This window comes from Papio anubis, unplaced genomic scaffold, assembly GCF_008728515.1.
Source record: "Papio anubis isolate 15944 unplaced genomic scaffold, Panubis1.0 scaffold310, whole genome shotgun sequence".
In the NCBI taxonomy this organism is placed as follows: domain Eukaryota; kingdom Metazoa; phylum Chordata; class Mammalia; order Primates; family Cercopithecidae; genus Papio; species Papio anubis.
Genome location: NW_022163215.1, coordinates 86,857 through 109,405, shown reverse-complemented (window position 1 = coordinate 109,405; position 22,549 = coordinate 86,857). Strand labels below are relative to the sequence as shown.

The 22,549-nt window shown below is 37.9% G+C and overlaps 1 protein-coding gene across 8 annotated transcripts in view; it reads left to right on the top strand.

Moving 5' to 3' along the window:
• The first annotated feature begins 32 nt into the window (after positions 1-32).
• Positions 33-22,549, top strand: part of LOC116273018 (ral GTPase-activating protein subunit beta-like) — an 80,382-nt gene continuing 57,865 nt past the window's right edge. For 5 of the 8 annotated variants that reach the window (XM_031661960.1, XM_031661958.1, XM_031661959.1 and 2 more), the window contains exons 1-6: positions 35-1,564; positions 3,852-4,038; positions 13,506-13,637; positions 19,646-19,824; positions 20,956-21,104; positions 21,234-21,450. In XM_031661960.1, the coding sequence (XP_031517820.1) occupies positions 1,483-1,564; positions 3,852-4,038; positions 13,506-13,637; positions 19,646-19,824; positions 20,956-21,104; positions 21,234-21,450 (946 nt within the window). In that variant the 5' untranslated portion in view covers positions 35-1,482. Of the gene's footprint in view, positions 1,565-3,851; positions 4,039-13,505; positions 13,638-19,645; positions 19,825-20,955; positions 21,105-21,233; positions 21,451-22,549 lie in introns of all 8 variants that reach the window. The other 3 variants (XM_031661962.1, XM_031661961.1, XM_031661963.1) reach the window with 2 other exon arrangements.

Here is a 22,549-nt window from a genome sequence, read left to right as displayed (position 1 = left end):
CCAGGGTAGTCTCGATCTCCTGACCTCGTGATCTGCCCGTCTCGGCCTCCCAAAGTGCTGGGATTACAGGCTTGAGCCACCACGCCTGGCCGTAGTTTTTTATTCTTCTTCAAGTAAGCCAGAGCAGTAGACACAAGCTTGAACCTTAGGGCTTTACCTGGACTAGATCCACCTTTAGCTGAATGTGGAACATCTCCCCACTCCTGAGGGTGCTTGGTTCTTCCTAGGCAATTTTCTCATCATTTTGCTTTAGGTGTGACTTTAGGGAAAACTTAGTGGTGTCATTTGCTTTCAACTCTAGGGTAAGTGACCGGTTTTCCGCATCATAGCCCAGAATCTGAGAATCTCTATTCTAAGGTTGGGTTGACAGTTCTAAGGGAACTCACTTCATTTTCTGGAATTTCTTGAGGAAACTCCCCAATCTGATTCAGATATGTTTCTATCAGTTCTTTGTGACAAATGACAATATGTAGAAACTTGGCCTCAAGACTTATTTCAGTAATATTAGATACTTTTTTGGGGTTTCCCATAAGAGATCTGGAGGCCAGCTTACCACTTGCTAATACAGTGGATTTCCTGCTATTCTCAAAATTCTCACTGTTCTACTTTGGAAAGTGAGGGTGAGGGCTCGGGCCTGGACCTCTATCTTCATCCTCAGTCCTAGCCAAAATACTTTGATCTGTTATATAGATAATTTTTCTTTATGAGATTTCCCTTGGAAAAAACAGTCCTGCAGTGAGTTTTAAAACTGTTGTTCCAGGGTATCCTGGGAACCTTGGAGCCTCCATCTCTGGCTACGTGTCTTTTTCTAAAATTAGAGCAGCAGTAGCAGGTATTTATTTCTGAAGCAATGCCTACATACCTCATCAATTTTGGGGACCTATTAGGCTATTCCTTCTGGCCCTTAGGCCCTTCTCTAATAGACCTTAGCTTCAGAGGGACTATGAGCACTGTAAAATCACATGTAGAATTCTTACAAATATGTGTTTTTAAAAATTAAACAAGAATACCAAGGTCGTTCTGCTTAAATGTAAGCAGCAAGGGTGGCTGTGGGTATTTACTTGTTAATTCAACAAAAACCTATTGAGTGCCTGCTATTATATGTTAGGCCTGTGTTAGACATAGAAAATCCAGAAGTGAAGTTTATATTCTAGTATTCCTGCCTTCCTCCCAGAAGCTTTCCAGTTCTCATAGGAGTGGTAGGTTTAGAACCCAGAGTGCTGAACTTTACGATGAGTAAGAAGTAGCTTTAAACTGAAGATGGTATGCCTAGCCCTCTCTGCTGATAATATTAGGGAGCTTCACTGGACCACTGCTTGCCACATCCATAAGTCACCTGTCCTGAAGCTGTTGCTGTCTCTTCTTCAGGCTTGCCAGTGATATCTGTCTATCTTCTTCAGACAGGAACAGGGTTCCAGTCAGATTCGACTATGCTTACAGGTCCTGAGAGCCATTCAGAAACTGGCCCGTGAGTCATCTCTCATGGCCCGAGAAACCTGGGAAGTCTTACTGTTGTTTCTTCTGCAGATTAATGACATACTTCTGGCCCCACCAACTGTTCAAGGTTTGTTTATTTATTTATTTATTTTTCTGATTTATTTCTGAGCTCCAAATACAGTTCATCTTTAAACTCAGTGAGTGGTAGACTCATTGGGGATTTAAATTTTGGCATAACGGTTTACAAACGAAGATGAACAGTTCTTAGAATGGAAACCCTCAGGCACAATATAACTTTAACACTAATGAAGTTATTTTATCTTCAGTAATAATTTTGCTGATATAGGGAGGGACTCAGTGAATTGTGCATGTTTGATAATGGTGGGAACAGTAGCTCATTTAATAAGATAGGCCGGGCGCAGTGGCTCATGCCTATAATTCCAGCACTTTGGGAGGCCAAGGTGGGTGGATCACCTGAGGTCAGGAGTTTGAGACCAGCCTGGCCAACATAGTGAAACCTCATCTCTACTAAAAATACCAAAAGTAGCCGGGCGTGGTGGTGGACGCCTGTAATCCCAGCTACTTGGGAGGCTGAGACAAGAGAATCACTTGAACCCAGGAGGCAGAGGTTGCAGTGAGCCAAGATCATGCTGTTGTACTCCATCCTGGGCAACCAGAGCAAAACTCTGTCTCAAAAAAAAAAAAAAAAAGTTAGGATAGAGCCTATATAAGAAACAACTGGCCAAGTGTGGTGACTCACACCTGTAATCCCAGAACTTTGAGAGGCCGAGGCAGGCGGATCACCTGAGGTCATGAGTTCGAGACCAGCCTGGCCAACATGGTGAAACCCCATCCCTTCTAAAAGTACAAAAATTAGCCAGGTGTGGTGGTGGACGCCTGTAATCCCAGCTACTCAGGAGGCGGAGGCAGGAGAATTGCTTGAACCTGGGAAGCGGAGGTTGTAGTGAGCCAAGATCGTGTCACTGCACTCCAGCCTGGGCGACGAGTAAGACACCGTCTCAAAAAAAAAAAAAAAGAAAAAGAAAAAAAAGAAACAACTAACCAATTAAATTAGAGCCTATAGATAATGGTATTACAAAGTAGTTATCAAAGTAGAGTCTGAAAACTTGATAGTGACAGAAGATATTTTACTCAGCAAATGAAACTTCCAAAGTCTTCTAACTGTTCTATTTGGAAGTGTGCCAGTTTGCCATTCATTAGCTAGCCATTAAAATGCCTCCAGTTTTATGACTTTACGGTGTATTTCAGAATCCCTGCTTTGTATATAGCACAATGTATATAAACTATAAGTTGATCATCTAGTTCCAAGTTCTCTTGTTGCTTATTCATCGGTATACTCTGTTTACTAACACACGTGACTGTGCTTGTGTTCTCACACAGATGCAGTGTTCAGGGAAATAGCTAAAAGGAAGCATGGAATTTCAGTGTGGGAAGGGATGCGTTGATAGGAGTACTCTGTCTGGTATTGACAATAGCTGGCCAGTCATTGATTCATCAGCTCTCTATTGCTTACTCCTCATGCCAGGGGTCTCAACAGCATGAGGCAGACAATTCATCCCCTTCTTGGGCTCTTTGTTGTTGAAACTTTGGTTTTGCTCATTTGAAACACACATTCTTATAACTTTTCCTGTGAGTCCCAACTTTGCCTTCTGAAGCTGTGCAGTGTAAAGACCACTGCTATTTTTCCACCTGGTTCCAGGACTTAGAACAGGGGAACATCCCATTTTCATGGTTAAGGCTCTGTCCTTCCCAACACCAGTCCTTTTGCTCCATTATTTGTCTTTCTCTCTCTCTCTCCCCACCTTGAAGGGTGGCTTTCAAATACTTGGAGCATTGTATGGCAAAGTTTGGAGGTAAAAAGACATGGGTGTTTGTTGTGATTCCTTCACTTACTGGCTGCATGAAGTTGAAGAAGTTGCTTAAACTCTCCGAATCTAAGTTTTCTCATCTTCAAAATGGATATAATTAGTAGTTGGTATTAGGTATTACAGATACCTATCCTGCAGAATTAATGTGAGGATTATATGAGGTCATTTGTATGAACTATTTGGCATAGAAACTGACTCATAGTAGTCAGTCATCATAGTCAGTCATCCTTTACCTTCTCCCCTGTGTCCGCCTGTCCCCCTTGCTGGAGGATTAAGGCCTTCAATAAGAATTGAACAGGACAACTTGAAATCTTTCAAAGTAGAAATTTTTTGATGTATCTATGATTTTGGGCACAGGAACTCCTAAGCATTACTTCTCATTTTTACTATTAAATGATTATTTGAAAGTCAAAACTTAACATTGCACTTACTTTAATTTTTTGACCAGTTCTCCCACATCAGTGACTTAAAGATTCTGCTTTAAAAATAAGTTTGCCAAAGATGTGTTTTCTTTTCGTTGGTAAGGTGGCATTGCTGAGAATCTAGCAGAGAAGTTGATTGGTGTTCTCTTTGAGGTGTGGTTACTAGCTTGTACTCGGTGCTTCCCAACACCTCCTTATTGGAAAACAGCCAAGGAGATGGTGGCTAACTGGAGGCATCACCCAGCAGTGGTGGAGCAGTGGAGCAAGGTCATTTGTGCGCTCACTTCCAGGTAGGTTATTGTCACTGCCCTACCTTCCTTCAATCCCTGTCTGACCTTAGGCAGCTTTCTGGCATTCATGGAATACATTGTAACAAAGGCTGGGTCTGTTGTTACTGTACTTTAGATACAGAATTGAGCCACTTTTTAAACATAGATATAACAGTTTGGCTAGTGCCCATTTAAAACCTTTCGGAATAATCAAGTATTCTTGAGAAACAGATAAATGTTATACCCTACTTCCCCCGCAAAAAAAAATTCCACTCTTATTTTGATTACTAAAATATGCATAATCATTATTTTAAAGAAACAAACCATAGAAAGGTATAATAGAAAAGTTCTCCTGAAATCCTACCATGTGTATTTATATATAATTTTACAGAAATGGGACCATACTATAAATGCTACTTTGTAACCAAAGTAGGTAGTTTTTTTATAATAATAATTTTACTTTTTTGCCATTTATATATAATACCATCACTGTTTTGTAAGTACACTCTTAGGTTCATTTTTTTCACACTTATTTTTTCATTTAAATCCGATTTTAATATGCAGGCATACCTTGTTTTATTGTACTTCACTGTGTTGAGCCTCACAGGTACCATGTGTTTTGTTTTTTTTTTTTTCAAATTGAAGGGTTGTGGCAACCCTGCATCAAGTAAGTCTTTTGGTGCCATTTCTCCAACAGCATGTGCTCACTTTGTGCCTCTGTCATATGTTGGTAATTCTTGCGTATTTCAGACTTTTAAATTACAATTATCTGTTATGGTGACCTGTGATCAGTGATCTTTGATGTTACCATTGTCGTTGTTACAGAGTGCCACGTACTACACCTATATAAAATGGTGAACTTTATCGATCAATGTTGTTTGTGTTCTCACAGCTCCACTGACCAGCTGTTCCCCGTCTCTTTCCCACTCTTGAGACACAATAATACTAAAATTAGGCCAATTAGTAACTAAAATGGCCTCAAAGTGTTCGAGTGAAAGGAATAGTTGCATGTCTCTCACTTTAAATCAAAAGCTAGAAATGATTTAGTTAGGAAGGTGTGTTGAAAGCCAAAATAGGCTGAAAGCTAGGACTCTTGCACCAAATGTTTAGCCAAGTTGTGAATGCAAAGGAAAAGTTCTTGAAGGAAATTAAACATGCTATACCACTGAACACAGGAATGATAAGAAAGCAAAACAGGCTTATTTATGATATGGAGAAAGTTTGAGTGGTCCAGATGGGAGATCAAACCAGTCACAACATTTTCTTAACCCAAAGCCTAATTCAGAGCAAGGCCTAACTGTCTTCAGTTCTGTGAAGGCTGTGAGAGGTGAGGAAGCTGCAGAAGAAAGCTTAGGAACAGGCTGAGGTTGGTTCATGAGGTTTAAGGAAAGAAACCATGTCTATAACGTGAAAGTGCAAGCTGAAGCAGCGAGTGTGATGGAGAAGCTGCAGCAAGTGATCCCGATGATCTAGCTAAGATCATTGATGAAGGTGGCGTCACCAAACAACAGATTTTCAGTGTGCATTAAACAATCTTGTATTGGAAGAAGACACCATCTAGGACTTCTATAGCTAGAGAGAAGTCAATGCCTGGCAAGCTGAAGCCAGTGCTCATTCACCATTTGGAAAATCCTAGGGCCCTTAAGAATGATGTTAAATTTGTGCTCGCCTTGGCAGCCCGTATACTAAAAATGATGTTACATTTATTCTGGCTGTGTGCAATGGCTCATGCCTGTAATCCCAGCACTTTGGGGGTAAGACATGGGCAGATTACTTGAGCTCAGGAGTTTGAGACCACCCTGGGCAACTTGACAAACCCCGTCTCTATAAAAAATAAAAAAAATATCCAGGTATGGTGGCTTGTGCCTGTAGAACCCGCCTCCAAGGTTCAAGTGATTCTTGTGCCTTAGCCCCCCGAGTAGCTGGGATTACAGAGGTATGCCACCACACCCTGCTAGTTATTGTATTTTTAGTAGAGATGGGGTTTCACCATGTTGGTCTCAAATTCCTGGCCTCAAAACAGTCCACCCATCTCAGCCTTCCAAAGTGCTTGGATTACAGGCATGATCCACTGGGCCCAGCCTGACTTTCAAATCTTGTTTAAGAAATAGAGTTGACCCTTGAACAACATGTTTTTGAACTGTGTGGGTCCACTTATATGTAGTGGAAACTTTTTTTTGAGATTTGAGACAATTTGAAAAAATATGCACCATGTAGCCTAGATATATTGAAAAAAGAAAAAAAAGGTATGTCATGTGCATAAAATATATGTACATGCTAGTCTTATATTGTTTACTACCATAAAATATACACAAATGTGTTATACTAAATTAAAATTTATTAAAACTTATGCATACAAATGCTTATAGACTATACATACCATTTGCAGTAATGTAAACAACAGGTAAAGAAATGTAAACATAAAAGCTACAGTATAAATCGTAATTGCATAAAATTAACTGTGGTACATACTATACTACTGTAATAATTTTGTAGCCACTTCCTGTTGCTATTGCAATGAGTTCAAGTGTTGTGAATATTCACCTAAAACCCCATGTGACACTAATCATCTCTGCTTGAGCAGTTAATCTCTCCAGTAAATAGTGTATCTCAGTAAAAAGTGATGTCTCAGTTTTCATTTTTCATCATATTTAATACAATACTGTAAACCTGGAATAAATAATACCATGGGACCCATACAAAGTGCCATTAGTGGTGCTGGAAGTGCTCCCAAGAAGCAGAGAAAACTCATGACATTACAAAAAAAAGTTGAATTGTTTGATGTGTTCTGTCATTTGAGGTCTGCAGCTGTGGTCACCTGCCATTTCAGGCAGACAATTGATTTTGTGAAAAGATGACGTAAACTTATGGTGTCAGTAAACACAGTACAGTGTTGTAAATGTATTTTCTCTTTTATACGACTTTTTTTTTTTTTTTGAGACAGAGTCTCACTTTGTCACCTAGTCTGCAGTTCAGTGGTATGATCTCAGCTCACTGCAACCTCAGCCTCACTGCAGCCTCTGCCTCCTAGGCTCAAGTGATTCTCGTGCCTCAGCCTCCTGAGTAGCTGGGATTACAGGCATGAGCCACCATGCCCAGCTAATTTTTTAGTATTTTTAGCAGAGTCAGGATTTCTCCATGTTGGTCAGGCTGGTCTCTAACTCCAGGCCTCATGTGAGCCTCCCCGCCTCTGCCTTCCAAAGTGCTGGGATTACAGGCATGAGCCACTGTGCATGGCCCTTTTTAATAATTTTTTAAAGACGGGGTCTTGCTGGGTTGCCCAGGCTAGAGTGTAATGGCTGTTCATAGGTGTGATCATAGTGCAGTACACTCTTAAGGTCCTGGGCTCAAGCTATTTAGGTTGGTTCAAAAGTAATTGCAGCTTTTGCCATATTTTAATTACTTTTGTCCCGACACAACATCTTCTGCCTCAAGCCTTCCAAGTAGCTGGGACTATGAGTGTGCCACTGCATCTGATTTTCCTTATGATTTTCTTTGTAACATTTTATTTAGCTTTCTTTAGTGTAAGAATACCATATATAATAAACAAAATATGTGTTAATTGTTTGCTATTGGTAAGGCTTCTGATTAGATTAGTGTTAAGTTTTTGGGGACTCAAACATTATACATAGAGTTTTCAACTGTATGAGGGGCCAGTACCTCTAGTTCCTATGTTGTTCAAGGGTCAACTGTACGTTTTGTAAGACTATAGCTGCCATATCAGCATTAAAAGGACTTTGGAAGAAGTTGATTCCAACCCTAATGAATGATTATGAGGGGTTCAAAGCTTTAGTGGAAGAAGTCACTGCAGATGAGGTGGAGAAGTAGCAAGAGAACTACAATTAGAAGTATAGCCCAAAGAGATGACTAATTGCTGCAATGTCATGATAAAACTAATGATGAGAAGTTTTACGGATGAGCAAAGAAAGTAGTTTCCTGAGGTGGAATCTACCCCTGGTATAGATGCCATGAACATTGTTGAAATGACAGCAAAGTATATAGAGTATTATATAAGCTTAATTGGTAAAGTAATGGCAGAGTTTGAGAGGATTCACTCCGATTTTGAAATAAGTTCTACTGTGGGTAAAATGCTATGAAATGGCATTGCATGCCACAGATAAATTTTCTTGTGAAAAGAAGAGTCAGTCCATGTGGCACACTTCATTGTTTTAGTTTTTAAAACTGCCACAGCCACCCCAGCCGTCAACAATCACCATCCTGATCAGTCTGCAGCCATCAATGAGGCAATACCCTCTACCAGTGAAAGGATGACTCTAGATGACACAAACAAATGGAAAAACATTCCATGTTCATGGTTTAGAAGAATCAATATCATTAAAATGACCATACTGCCCATAGCAATCTATAGATTCAACACTATTCCTATCAAACTACCAGTGCCATTTTTTCACATAACTAGGAAAAAACCTATTCTAAAATTCATATTGGAACCAAAAAAGAGCTTTAATAGCCAAAGCAATCCTAAAGCAAAAAGAATAAAGCTAGAGGCATCACATTACCCAACTTCAAACTATACTACAGCGCTACAATCCCCAAAACAGCATGGTACTAGTACAAAAACAGATACATAAACTAATGGAACAGAATAGAGAACCCAGAAGTAAAGCTTCATAACTACAGCCATCTGATCTTTGACAGAGTCAATAAAAACAAGCAACGGGGAAAGAACTTTCTATTCAATAAAAACAGTGCAGGGTTAGCTGGCTAACCATATGCAGAAGAATGAAACTGGACTCCTGCCTTTCACCATATACAAAAATTAACTCAAGATGGATTAAAGATTTAAATGTAATGCCTCAAACTATAAGAATACGAGAAGAAAACCTAGGAAACACTATTCTGGACATTTGCCTTGGGAAGGAATTTATGACTCAGTCCTCAAAAGTAATTGCAACAAAAACAGTTGACAAGTGGTACCTAATTAAACAAAAGAGTTTCTGCACGTAAAAGAAACTATCAACAGAGTAAACGGAAAACCTACAGAATGAGAGAAAATATTCACAAATTATACATCTGACAGATATCCAATATCCAGAATCTACAAGGAACTTAAAACAATTGAACAAGCAAAAAACAACCCCATTAAAAAACAGGCAAAAGACATGAACAGACACTTATCAAAAGAAGACATACAAGTGGCCAACAAACATATGAAAAAATGCTCCATCTTACTAATCATCAAACAAATGCAAATCAAAATCACAGTGAGATACTATCTCACACTAGGCAGAATGGGTATTATTAAAATGTCAGAAAAACAGTAGATGCTGGCAAGACTGCAGAGAAAAGGGAATGGTTATAAACTCTGCTGATGGGAATGTAAATTAGTTCCAGCTACTGTGGAAAGCAATTGGAAGATTTCTCAAAGAACTTAAAATACGACTACCACTCAACCCAGCCATCCCATTGCTGGGTATATATCCAAAAGAAAACAAATGATTCTACCAAAAAGACACATGCACTTTTATATATTGCAGCACGATTCACAATAGCAAGGACATAGAATCAACGTAGATGCTCGTCGGTGGTAGACTGGGTAAAGAAAATGTGGCACATATACACCATGGCATACTATGCAGCCATGAAAAAGAATTATGTCCTTTGCAGCAACATGGATGCAGCTTGAAGCCATTATCCTAAGTGAATTAACACAGGAACAGAAAACCAAGTATCACATGTTCTCACTTATAAGTGGGAGCTAAACATTGGACGTAAAACTCATGGACATAAAGATGACAACATTAGAAACTGAGGACTACTGATGGGGGAAGAGGAGCAGTGTTGAAAAGCCCAGATGATGGGATTATTTGTACCCCAAGCCTCAGCATCATGCAGTATACCCAGATAATCTGCACATGTACCTCCTGAATCTAAAATAAAAGTTGTAAAGTTTTAAAAAGGGAAAAGATTATGACTTGCTGAAGGCACAGATGATTATTAGCATCTTTCAGCAGTAAAATATTAATATTTTTAAATTAAGGATGTACATCGATTTTTAAAGATATAATCCTATTGCATACTTAATCGACTGCAGTATAGTCCAAACATAGCTTTTATATGCATTGAGAAACCAAAAAAACGTGCATGACTTGCTTTTTGCAATATTTGTTTTATTAGGGTAGTGTGAAACAACCTGCAAGATCTCCAAGGTATACCTGTATAACTCTAGATATAGATAAGGGTTCTTTAAAAAATATAATACCTTTATCACACCTAAAAAAGTTGACAATTCTTTAATATCAGTTAGCCAATCGGTGTTCAAATTTTCAGGTGCAGTTGGTCCTCTGTGGGTTCTGTATCCATGGACACAGCCAATCAGAAATCAAAAATATTTGGCAAAAAATTTCACAGAATTCCAAAGAGTAAAAATTGAATTTGCCTTCTACTGAGTACTGCATTGAATCTGTGCGAATGAAGGGATGTGTATGCATTGTATTAGGTATTATAAGTAATCTTGAGATGATTTAAAGTATATAAGAAGATGTGTGTAGGTTATATGCAAATACTAAATTATTTTATGTAAGGGGACTTGAGCATCCATGGATTTTGGCATCTGAGGGGTGTCCTGCATCAATCCCCCATAATACTGAAGGACAACTGTATAGGTTTCTGCTGTCTTTCTTTCTCTTTTTTTGACAGTTTCTTACTCTGTCACCCAGGCTGGAATGCAATGGTGCAATCACAGCTTACTGCAGCCTTAATCTCCTAGGCTCAAGTGATCCTCCTGCTTCAGCCACCTGAGTAGCTGGGACTGCAGGCGTGCACCACCATGCTTGGCTAATTTTTATATTTCTGATCACAATGGGGTTCCTCCATGTTGTCCAGGCTGGCCTTGAACTCCTGGGCTCAAGCAGTCCTCTTGCCTTGGCCTCCCAAAGTGCTGGTATTACAGGCCTGAGCCACCACACCAGGCCTAGGTTTCTGCTTTATTTTTCTTTGCAATTTTTTTTGTTGAAGAAACTGGGTTGTCTTACAGAGTGTTTCACATTCTGGATTTTTCCAATTACGTCCACATTGTTAATTTAACATATTCCTCTGCCCCGCTGTATTTCCTGTAAACTGGTAGTTAGATCTAGAGTCTTGATCTCATTCAAGTTTGACTGGGGGCAAAGAGAAGGGGTGACAGGAACAAAAACTTTGTAGGTAGTATTATGTATCAGAAGGTAGACTTCTCTTTTTCTGAGTTAATAAAATGTTTAGATCTTTGTTATTATTTAAACTAAAAAATGAAACTTTGGAATATTTTGTTGATTCTCATATATCACAGACAACATCAATATTATGAATCTAGCCATGAGTGGTGGCTCACATCTGTAATCCCAGCACTTTGGGAGGCTGAGGCAGGACAATTGCTTTAAAAAAATTATGAATCTGTTTTTAAGTAATGCTTTTATCTTGATTGTGATAACATTACATGCTTATAATAGAAAATTTGGAAAATGTAGGGACAAATACCTATCATTTAGAGCCAACCCATGTTAACGTTTTAATGTATTTTTTCCATTTAGTTCCCTTCTTAAAAATACCAGTTTGAAATTATTCTATATAATATTGTCTGCTTGTTTCATTTGATGTCTGATTCTTGTCACTTTTAGTTACACATACTTTTTCTCATTAAATAGCTGTTGAGATCATATTTTTAATGGTTTTGTAGTTTTCCATTATGTAATTGGAATATAATTCATTTAATAATTGCCTTGTTATTGTTTTTTTTTTTTTTTTGAGGCAAGGTCTTGCTCTGTTGCCCAGGCTGGAGTGCAGTGGTGTGATCAGGACTCATAGCAGCCTCAACCTCCCCAGGCTCAAGCTATCCTCTCACCTCAGCCTCCCGGGGCAGCTGGGAGCTACAGGTGCATGCCACCATGCCCAGATAATTTTTGTATTTTTTGTAAAGATGAGGTTTTGCATATTGGTCAAGCAGGCCTCAAGCCCCTGGACTCAAGTGATCCACTAGACTTGGCCTCCCAGAGTGCTGGGATTGCAGGCATGAGCCACTGTGCCAGCGTTGTTGTTTTCTTTTCTTTTCTTTTTTTTTGAAATATGGTCTTGCTCTGTTGCCCAGGGTGGAGTGCAGTGGTGCAGTCATGGCTCTTTGCAGACTCAAACTCCTGACCTCAAGCAATCCTGCCATCTTCCCCTGCTGTTTTGATATTTATGTTATTCCCATTATTTTATTTAAAAAATATTGGTGATATGAATGCTTTATACATAGTCTTTATATGTATTCTGATTATATTATCTTTAGATAGAGAATAATTGAGTTAAAGGGCTTTGAATAGTTTTAATACATTTAGAATATTACTATTAAGTAATTGAGTGGTTGAGTTATTTTTATGGTATATCAGAAATTCTAAACTTCATGTAAAACTATTATAACTTAGTTATATTGCAGAAATTTGCAGTGAGATGAATGTTTTAAAAAATTTAAATATTGTATGATTATATAATTATATAAGTATAATTGTATATAAATAGCTATGATTTATAAGTAATATGTAATGTATACATGTGAAACATATATATAAATGTATGTCACAGAAAGACAGTTAAAAACTAAGATCACTGACAGCTGAAAAAAAACTAGAACTACAAAATGGGAAGAAATGATACAAAATGATTAACATACCTAACTTATAAAAAGGACATAAATAATAATTCAGAATCACTGATACACAAATAGAAGAATTAGGGTAGTCAAACCAGAAAGAGAAGAGATGCAAGGAAAAACTTTAAGAATCAGTTTACAACAGAATAAATGTCCCACAGAGCACATGAATGGGGCTGGAAGAGGGACAAGTAAAAAGTGATGAAGCTGAACTGAAAAGAATTACTATATAAAAGACAAGGACAGCAGGAAGTAGCAGTATTTTAATAATAATTATTTTATAATTAATTTAAGTATCTTAAATAATTTTCTATAAATTAGTATCTTAAATTATTAAATTTATTGTCTATAAATACTTTAAATAGCTTAAATAATTTAAAACATTCTTTTTTTGGTATACTTGTTTATTTTACCCAAAAACTCGTGTATCTTGTAAAGAAGATGCTAATAATAACACATGTGTATTACATATAAAATATATACACCAGCATATACTCTCTTCTTCCCAGCTTCTTTCCATTAGAAATCATCTTGGAAGTCTCCAGTTTGTTTTCAATGTGAAATTTTTTTTTAAATGAACACATAATAGTTGTACATATTTTTTGATTACATAGTGATGTTTTGATGTATGTATTAAAAATGTATAGTGATTGATCAGAGTAATTAGCATATTCATCATCCCAAACATAAAAAACTAGAAATCCTCTTTCAGTTTGTCTGTTTTATGAATGAGAGTTTCCATATGTCTTGTTCACTTATGTGAGGTACACACGTTTCATCTATTTTCTTTCATGTTTCTGTGCTTGAGTGTATTTTTCAATCTGTTAAGAAATGGACTCAGTGGTGTGCATTTATTTTCTAGATTGCTACGCTTTACATATGGGCCTTCATTTCCTCCATTTAAAGTTCCCGATGAAGATGCCAGTCTGATACCTCCAGAAATGGATAATGAGTGTGTTGCACAGACATGGTTTCGCTTTTTACACATGCTAAGGTATTGTTATTTTATTATTTCATGTGCTATTTACCCAGTAAGTGTCTTAGGGCAGGAACCATACTGTAAGTCTCTTGTCTGAATTCAGAATGTGGACGCTAAGCACCATTCATCAAAGTGTCTTAGGGCAGGAACCATGCTGTAAGTCTCTTGTTTGAATTCAGAATGTGGACGCTAAGCACCATTCATCAAATGGAACCCTGTTGGACAACAAGCACGTTTCTATCCTGTGCCTCCTGCTCTCCCTGTCCCAGCAGGGTTAGGCTGTCCTCAGCCGCTCTTGGTTTACACTCTCTAGGAACGTGTTCCCTGTGGTAGATGCTGCACTTGTTCTCTTGCCTGTTGCTGCAGCCTGGCTGATGATCTTTCTCTTGGGATTTTGTCACATTCTTTGGGGACTGGAAGTTGCTTTGCTCCTCTCTGTGTCCAGCACTGACTGGTCAGTCTGCCTCTCAGAGCCCTCCTCCAAGCGCCTGTTTAAAGTTTCAGTGGGAGATACACCCTAAAATTTTGCAGAGGAGTATACTGCTACATCCTGCTGTCCCTGTCTTTTATATAGTAATTCTTTTCAGTTCAGCTTCATTACTTTTTACTTGTCCCTCTTCCAGCCACATCTGTGTGCTCTGTGGGACATTTATTCTGTTGTAAACTGATTCTTAAAGTTTTTCCTTGCATCTCTTCTCTTTCTGGTTTGACTAGCCTAATTTTTCTATTTGTGTATCAGTGATTCTGAATTACTCTTTATGACCTTTTTATAAGTTAGGTATGTTAATCATTTTGTATCATTTCTTCCCATTTTGTAGTTCTAGTTTGTGTTTTTCTGTCACTGATCTTAGTTTTTAAATGTCTTTCTGTGATCATTTTCTATTTCTTTTGTGTTCTTTGATCAGATAGTCACCTATGATTTCTTCCAATGTTGTTTCCTTTGTAATAGTAAGTTCTTTTATATACCTCAGGATCTGTCTTTATATATATATACACACACACACACACACGCATGCACACACGTAATTTGCAGAGATAGGGTCTTCCTACGTTGCCCAGTCTGGTCTCAAACTCCTGGACTTAAGCAGTCCACCCACTTCAGCCTTCCAGAGTGCTAGGATTGCAGGCATCGAGCCACCGTGCCCGGCCTGGAATTCATCTTTAGTTCACATATTACTTCATTAATTTCTTCATTTATTTTTATGTCAGAGTCACACTCTTAATTATTTTAACTTTATAATATTATTGATATTTAGTAGGTTTAATGTCTTTTTCTCTTTTTCCTTCTCTTAGAGTATTTATTTCTTCTTGCCTGTTTAACATTTCAGATCAATTTTAGAACCAATTTTTCAAGTTACAAAACATAAGCAAACAGAAGGAAAAACCTCAATGAAATCTTCTGGGGTTTGGATTGTGTATTAATTAGGGTAAGGAATATGTTCTGCTTTAGCAAGTGAACCTGAAAATCTTTTATAAAGTCTGGAATCAGGACTGGCTCTGTTCACATAGTCGTTCGGGGACCCAGCTGGCAGAGGCTCTTTCATCTTCAACAGATGACTCCATTAGGATCTCAGTGTTATAAGCAGGAGTTTCGTATCTGGCTAGCAGATGGGGAACAGAGAGCAAGGAAAATTTTGTGGGAGGGTTTTATGTGTCAGGCCTTGAAGTAATATAAATCACTGTTACTCATATTCCATTAGCCAGAACTCAGACACACATCACACTTAATTGCAAGAGAACAGAGAATAAAAGAAAGTTGTGAACAGCTAGCCAGACTCTGCCAAAGATGAGACTGGTATTAAGCCTGTATTTATATTTAGGAAACGCTGATATCTGATATTGAGTCCGCCTTTCTAAAAGCATGTCTTTTTCTTTTTTCAGAATTTTGCATATCTTATTGAAATGTTTTACAGTTTTCTTCACAAATATTTTTAATATTTTCTTTACCATTATTTCTAGGTATTTGTTGCTGATGCTGTGAAAAGCTAACTCTTTTCTGCTATTCTGTCTTCTAGATGGTTATTACTGCTGTAAAGAACATTTTTTACTTCATGTTATTTTGTATATTATATATGGCATTTAAAAGAGCTCTGAGTATTTCACTGATTCTTCTGAGATATGGACACATACCTGCAAATAAGAAGTGTCTCTTTTCTGATAATTCATACTTGTTTTGGTGACTAATTAAAAATACTTTGGATGCAGTAAGACTTGGACTTGAGTTCAAATTCTGCTAGTTTTTTCTTTGTGAACTTGAACAATTTATTCTCCCTGTGCCTCTGTTTCTTTTTAATCTACATAATGGGAATAATGATTGTACCATCTTGTTATAAGAATTGAAGAAGAAAAAGCATGTAAAACGGTATGATGCCTAGTGCATGGTAGGTCCTTGAAAGTTGCTATTATTACAGTTATTTCTGTATATTATTTTACTGCATCCATCAGAACTTCTAGAACACTGTTGAATTAAAGTGATACTGTTTTGGCACCTTTTTTGGTTCTGATTTTCTTAGAATGCCTCTAATATATGGAATTTTGAGTAGGATGTTGGTTGTCGATGCTAGATGTTCTTTTTTATGCTCCTGCTTTCCTAAACAATCAAAAATTTTATTTATTTATTTTTTAATTTTTTTTTTTTGAGATAGAGTCTCGCTTTGTTGCCCAGGCTGGAGTGCAGTGGTGCGATCTCTGCTCACTGCAAGCTGCGCCTCCCGGATACACGCCATTCTCCTGCTTCAGCCTCCTGAGTAGCTGGGACTACAGGCGCCTGCCACCATGCTCAGCTAATTTTTTGTATTTTTTAGTAGAGACGGGGTTTCACTGTGTTAGCCAGGATGGTCTCAATCTCCTGAGCTCGTGATCCGTCTACCTCGGCCTCCCAAAGTGCTGGGAGGCAATTAACAATTTTTGAAAATAAAGGCTGGGCACGGTGACTCACGCCTGTAATAATAGCCCTTTCGGAGGCCAATGCAGGTGGCAAGCTTAGGAGTTCGAGACCAGCCTGGGCAACATGGTGAAACCCATCTCTACTAAAAATACAAAAAACGGGCTGGGCATGGTTGCTCACGCCTGTAATACCAGCACTTTGGGAGGCCGAGGTGGGCGGATCCCTTGAGGTCAGGAGTTCGAGACCAGCCTGGCCAACTTGGTGAAACCCTATCTCTACTAAAAATACAAAAATTAGCTGGGTGTGGTGGCGCATGCCTGTAATCCCTGCTACTTGGGAGGCTGAGGCAGGAGAATCACTTGAACCGGGAAGCAGAGGTTGCACTCCAGCCCGGGCGACAGAGCGAGACTCCATCTCCAAAAAAAAAAAAAAAAAGCAAAAAACAAATTAGTCAAGTATAGTGGTGCACCTGTAATCCTAGCTACTCAGGAGGCTGAGGAACAAGAATTGCTTGAACCTGGGAGGCAGATTTGCAGTGAGCCAAGATCATACACACTGCACTGTAGCCTGGGCAACAGAGCAAGACTGTCTCAAAAAATAAATAAATAAAATTAAAATATAAATAAAGTCAGGAGTAGTACTGAATTGTTTCAAATAGTATTTTTGGATCCATTTAAACAATTAAGTGGTTTTTCTTCTTTCATCTGTTGATGTGAAATACTAATTAATTTCCCAATGTTGAACCATCTATCATTCCTGAAAGAAAAGTTTTGCTTGGTTATGGAATGCTTTCTTTTAGTGTTTTTCTGAATTGTCTGTAGTTCTATCTTTTGATGAATTGGATAGGAAAACTTCCTATCCTTTTTTATGGTCTGTTGTGTCAAAGTTTTATGTTCCTTAAAAGTTTGAAATAAATGAACAGCAAAACTCTAGTTCTAGAGTCTTTTTTAGAGGTAGTTCTTAGATATTCTTCTTGAGCTGACTGTGGTGCTTTAATAGTTAGAGTTATTTTCAGTGGCAAAAATAGGAGCCTACTTAAGCAAATGCAGGTGAGAAAAAGAGATTATGTGAAAACAGAGCAGTCTTACCAGGCTCTATGAAGCAGTGAGCAACCCTTTCTCATGTTGGGGAGGAATCAAGGCAGCCTCGGGACAAATCACTGTCATTTGCTTCTCTTTGCTCTTTTGATTCTCTTGTGCATGCGCATTGTTCGCTTTCTCCAGCAGGCTTCCTCCTGAGTTCCTGTTCCCTCCTGCCTTTGAGAGGGGGACATGCAGTCTCTTGATAACTGCCCAGTCGTGTAAATAGCTGCGATACTGCTTGACTTCAGTGCTTGTCCTTTCAGTTCATGGGGGCTTTCCTTTTGCTTAGTTTCTCCAAAAGGAAGATTGGATCAAATTATCTTCATTAATTAGGTCTATGACAGACATCTGGATACCTCCTTTAGGACAATTTTACCTCCTTTCTTAAATAAGCTGTGAGTGGCAGGTCGTGAGGATTATTTATGATTGTGATTATTTGTGATTGTTGGCAAATTTCCTAGGATGAAGGTTGTATATGATGGGGAGATAGGCATCAGTATTTTGTGTTGTACGTTAGTGATTTATCTTTTTCCAGGAAAACAAAAAAATATTTTTCATTTTTGTTGCCCATAGTGTTCTCAAATGCTTGTCTTTGGACTTGTGTATGCCCACCTGCCCTTTAGGCCCCATCTGGAGATTGTTTCAGTACATTTAGGTGAAATCTGGATTTTTAACAGGTTCCCCAAATGCATCAGGTACACAGGGCATTTGGAACTGCTGGAATGCAGTTTCTTTTACTTTTTCGTATCCTTTGTTACCCATTCTCATTTCAAGTTTTACTTACTTTCTTGAATCTGTTCTCTAAATATTTGGGTGCTAATAAAATCATTCCTGGTTTACCTTTGGAGAAACTGGTATGAACCTTTCTCTCTCCAGTTTTTGATGTATCGTAGACACGAATTTAACCAAGCTCTGCTGGACTTAGGTGTAGTTCCATTTCAGCTTTACTCCTTGTTCTTCTAATTTCTGAATAGTTGAACTACAGCCCCCAGCAGGCACTGCTGGTAGAGATGAATCTCCCCTCCTCTGTCTTACTTGATGGACTAGTACAGTTCTGTGGAAACAGTATGCTTGGAAGCCCATTTTTCTTATATGCATACACATTCCCCTTTCCCCAATTACAGTTAGTTGAAATTCTTTTGGTGGGTGGAAAAAGAGGTTTTCAAAGGCAGAGCATGTATAGATCACTGATTCCTATTTCTCAGCTAGTTCTTTTGCCTTGTAGGTAGTGGAAATTCTGTTCACCGGCTTTAGATTATCAGTATTACTTTGAATTGGAGAGGCTTCTTAATGGAATGCTAAGCAAACCATTTGAGTGAAAAATTGTAATCTGTTTTTAATGGAAATATTTCAAACTGTACATAAAATGTAATTAAACACAAATACATTGTTTTGAAATGTATGGCTTTAGTACATACACATGAACACAGCATAAAACTATAACACTAATCCTGATTTTCAAATATAGGTTTTTTTTTTTAATTGGAAATGTTAATATTAAAGTAAAATTTTCTCCTTGGAGTTCTTGTTGACATAGCTTTACCATTCCATTGCTTAATTTTTTTTTTCTTTCTTTCTTTCTTTTTTTTTTTTTTTTTTTCCTGAGATGGCGTGTTGCTGTGTTGCTCAGGCTGGAGTGCATTGGCATGATCATAGCTCACTGCAGCCTCGGCCTTGAAATCCTGGGCTCAAGTGATCTGCCTCAGCCTTCCAAGTAGCTGGGACCATAGGCACGTGCCACCATGTCCATCTTCTATTGCTTAATTCTAAACATATTAGAAAAAGTGTCTATGTATACTCTTAAAAAATTAAAACTTTTTCTAGTCTTACTTTGATTCTCATGCTCTGAATAGGCAATGTTCATGTAACCACTCTGCAGATCTTCTGTAAAGAAGTGATGATATTTGAATCACTAACCCATTAAATACAAATCAGTCTCTTCTCTGAATCAAAGAAATAGGCACAAACAGTCCTGTTCTTAAATTAGATTACATGTATTTTATTGCTATAGAAATTTCTAAATTTGTGATTAATTCTTTTCTCTCTTTTAATAGTAATCCTGTGGATTTGAGTAACCCAGCTATTATAAGCTCTACTCCCAAATTTCAGGAACAGTTCTTGAATGTGAGCGGAATGCCGCAAGAATTGAATCAGTATCCCTGCCTTAAACATCTGCCTCAAATATTTTTTCGTGCCATGCGTGGAATCAGCTGCCTGGTGGATGCATTCTTAGGTGAATTTTGTGTATGTTGCTAGATGTATGAAGAGCTTCATTTAGATAACTCTAGAGGCTAACCCTAGGAGTTATTAGAAAACATCCAAAGGAAAAGATGAACAGATTTGATGACAGATAACAAGCGAAGAAAAATTATTTGCAACAAATAAAATAGCCAGAGGGTTATCGTTGTTATGTAAATATTTAGGTTGGTGCAAAAGTAATTGCAGTTTTTGCCATTTAATGTGGCCAAAACTGCAATTACTTTTGCACCCACCTGATACATCAAACAAGGTGCTAAGAACAAGAATTAGGCTAGTAGATAAATGGACAAAGGATAAGAGTAAATGATTGCAAAAGAAAAGAGTGTTCGTGCATACTAGCTATCCAAGAAAATGCAGATGAAAATGCATTTGGGACCATTCTCGTGTATATCTCTAAAAAGCAAAATTATACCTTTAGTGAGCCATTCTTTTAAGCTGTTTTTCACATTTATTTTAGATATATGAAAAGTCAAATTTTTAACCTGTTGAAAGGCAGTGATTTATAATATCTGTCATTTTCTAAAATATTTATGTGTGCTTATTAACGTACAGTTAATATGTTAGCTCCGATTAAGTTTGGCTGCCACTTAACAACCAAAAATCCTAATACAAACAAGATAGCTTATTTTCACATATGTTAAATCTAGGGCTAGGCTGTACAGGGCCAGTATAATGGTTCCATCACCAGCAGGGATCCAAGGCCCTCTCCATTCTTTGCACAGTGCCTCATGGGCCGTGATGGTTGAGTGAGTTCCAAACATCCTGTCCAGGAATTAGGAAGGAGAGTCTGCATATAATTGGTCCTTTAAGAGGATCTCTTAGAAGACCTACCCAACAGTCACCAACTTCTTTATGGTCAAAATATGGCCACATCTAGGTGCAAAGGGAGCTTGAAAATTGAGTCATTTTTTTTCTGGGTAGCCATGTCCAGCTAAAGTTTGTGTTCTGTTACTCAGGAAGAAACAGTGAATAGATACTGAGAGGCAACTAGCAATCTCTGCTATAGTCTATGTGTCCCAAGCCTTCACTAGGTTGCTGGGAAAAATTTTCTGATCACATATTTTGACCTATGAAGAATAATTTCATTTGCCTTTTTTTTTTTAAGGTATTTCTAGACCCCGATCAGACAGTGCTCCCCCAACACCCGTGAATAGATTAAGTATGCCTCAAAGTGCTGCTGTCAATACCACCCCACCACATAACCGGAGGCACCGGGCTGTTACTGTGAATAAGGCCACCATGAAGACAAGCACAGTAAGAGTTTATATCACCATTGTTAAGCTATATAAGGTTGGCTTTTTAATCTGCCATTCTTTTTATAAAGTCTTACTGTTTTCTCAAACTTTTCATTGGTATGGGTGTGTTCCTGTGTTCGTCTAATAGGTTAGTACTGCTCATGCCTCTAAAGTTCAGCACCAGACGTCTTCCACCTCTCCTCTGTCAAGTCCAAATCAGACTAGTTCAGAACCCCGGCCACTGCCTGCCCCTCGGAGACCAAAGGTTAACAGCATCTTGAATCTCTTTGGATCGTGGTTATTTGATGCAGCATTTGTTCACTGTAAACTTCATAATGGGATAAACAGAGACAGCAGCATGACTGGTAAATATTACTCAAGAAATATGTTACCACTTTTTTCCTTTTCCTTTTTCTTTTTCTTTTTAGTCTTTCCTACCTGCAAGATTAATATGTATCTTAAAAAGCTCTCTGTTTCTGATCAAGCGATGTCTTGTGCTTAACCCCTTCCAGCTGAAGTAACAGAACTTTAGAAGATTTCCTCCCTGTTCTTTTTATGTATGTTCTATGAGGTTTGGCCTTTTGTCTGGTTTTCTTAGACATACTTAAGGTTAGCCACATTTTGTTGAATCAGATTTCTTTCAGTAGGTGACCTGGAAGTTCCCTTCATGTCAGCCAGGATAATACAATTTATATAAAGAATTAAAAATTTGAACTGGAAATTTACATTGCAGGAAGTGTTTTCTTCAATTTTGACAGCCATTCACTCATTAGTACATGTAAACATCAGAAAATTTTTGCTTCACACTATACTGTAACCTCTCAGATTTGTAGTCTAGAGAACTTTATTTCAAGGGCACACTTTCAAAAATACTACTTGCTCTTTAACTTAATAAGATTGATTGGTGGAGAATTAATAACTCAACCCTGATATCTTCATTTAGATTTTATTATAAAAAGGAAACTGTCTAAATAAGAGCTGGTGTTTTTTTTTTTTGTCATCTTAACCATTATATTTGGCATAGGGTGCAGGATGGATGGGTGGGGTAGTGCAGTGTTTTGAATATTTATAATATGTCTTAGCTAAAAAATGACAATGGCTGACATTTATTGAGCTGCTATTACTATGGGCAAGGTACTGTGATATATGCATTAATGAGTGTATTGGTTGTTTGGTAAGAAAGCACTCTTCTGCTGGGGTTGGAAATAAGACAAAAAGACATCTACTTACATTAGTTGATGTATCTCTAGGGAAACTGTTAATTCCAAGGATAAAACTAATACAATGGCCAGAAGGGTCTCTGCTTTCTCTTAGAAATGGTTTCTTAGCTGTTATTATAATTCTTAGCTATTATTATTATCATCTCAGAACCAGGGTCTATGTCTGTAAACATTATACACATGTAATTATTTAGAATGTTATTACAAATCTTTAATTTAGAAAAATTGTGAATATAAAGATTTC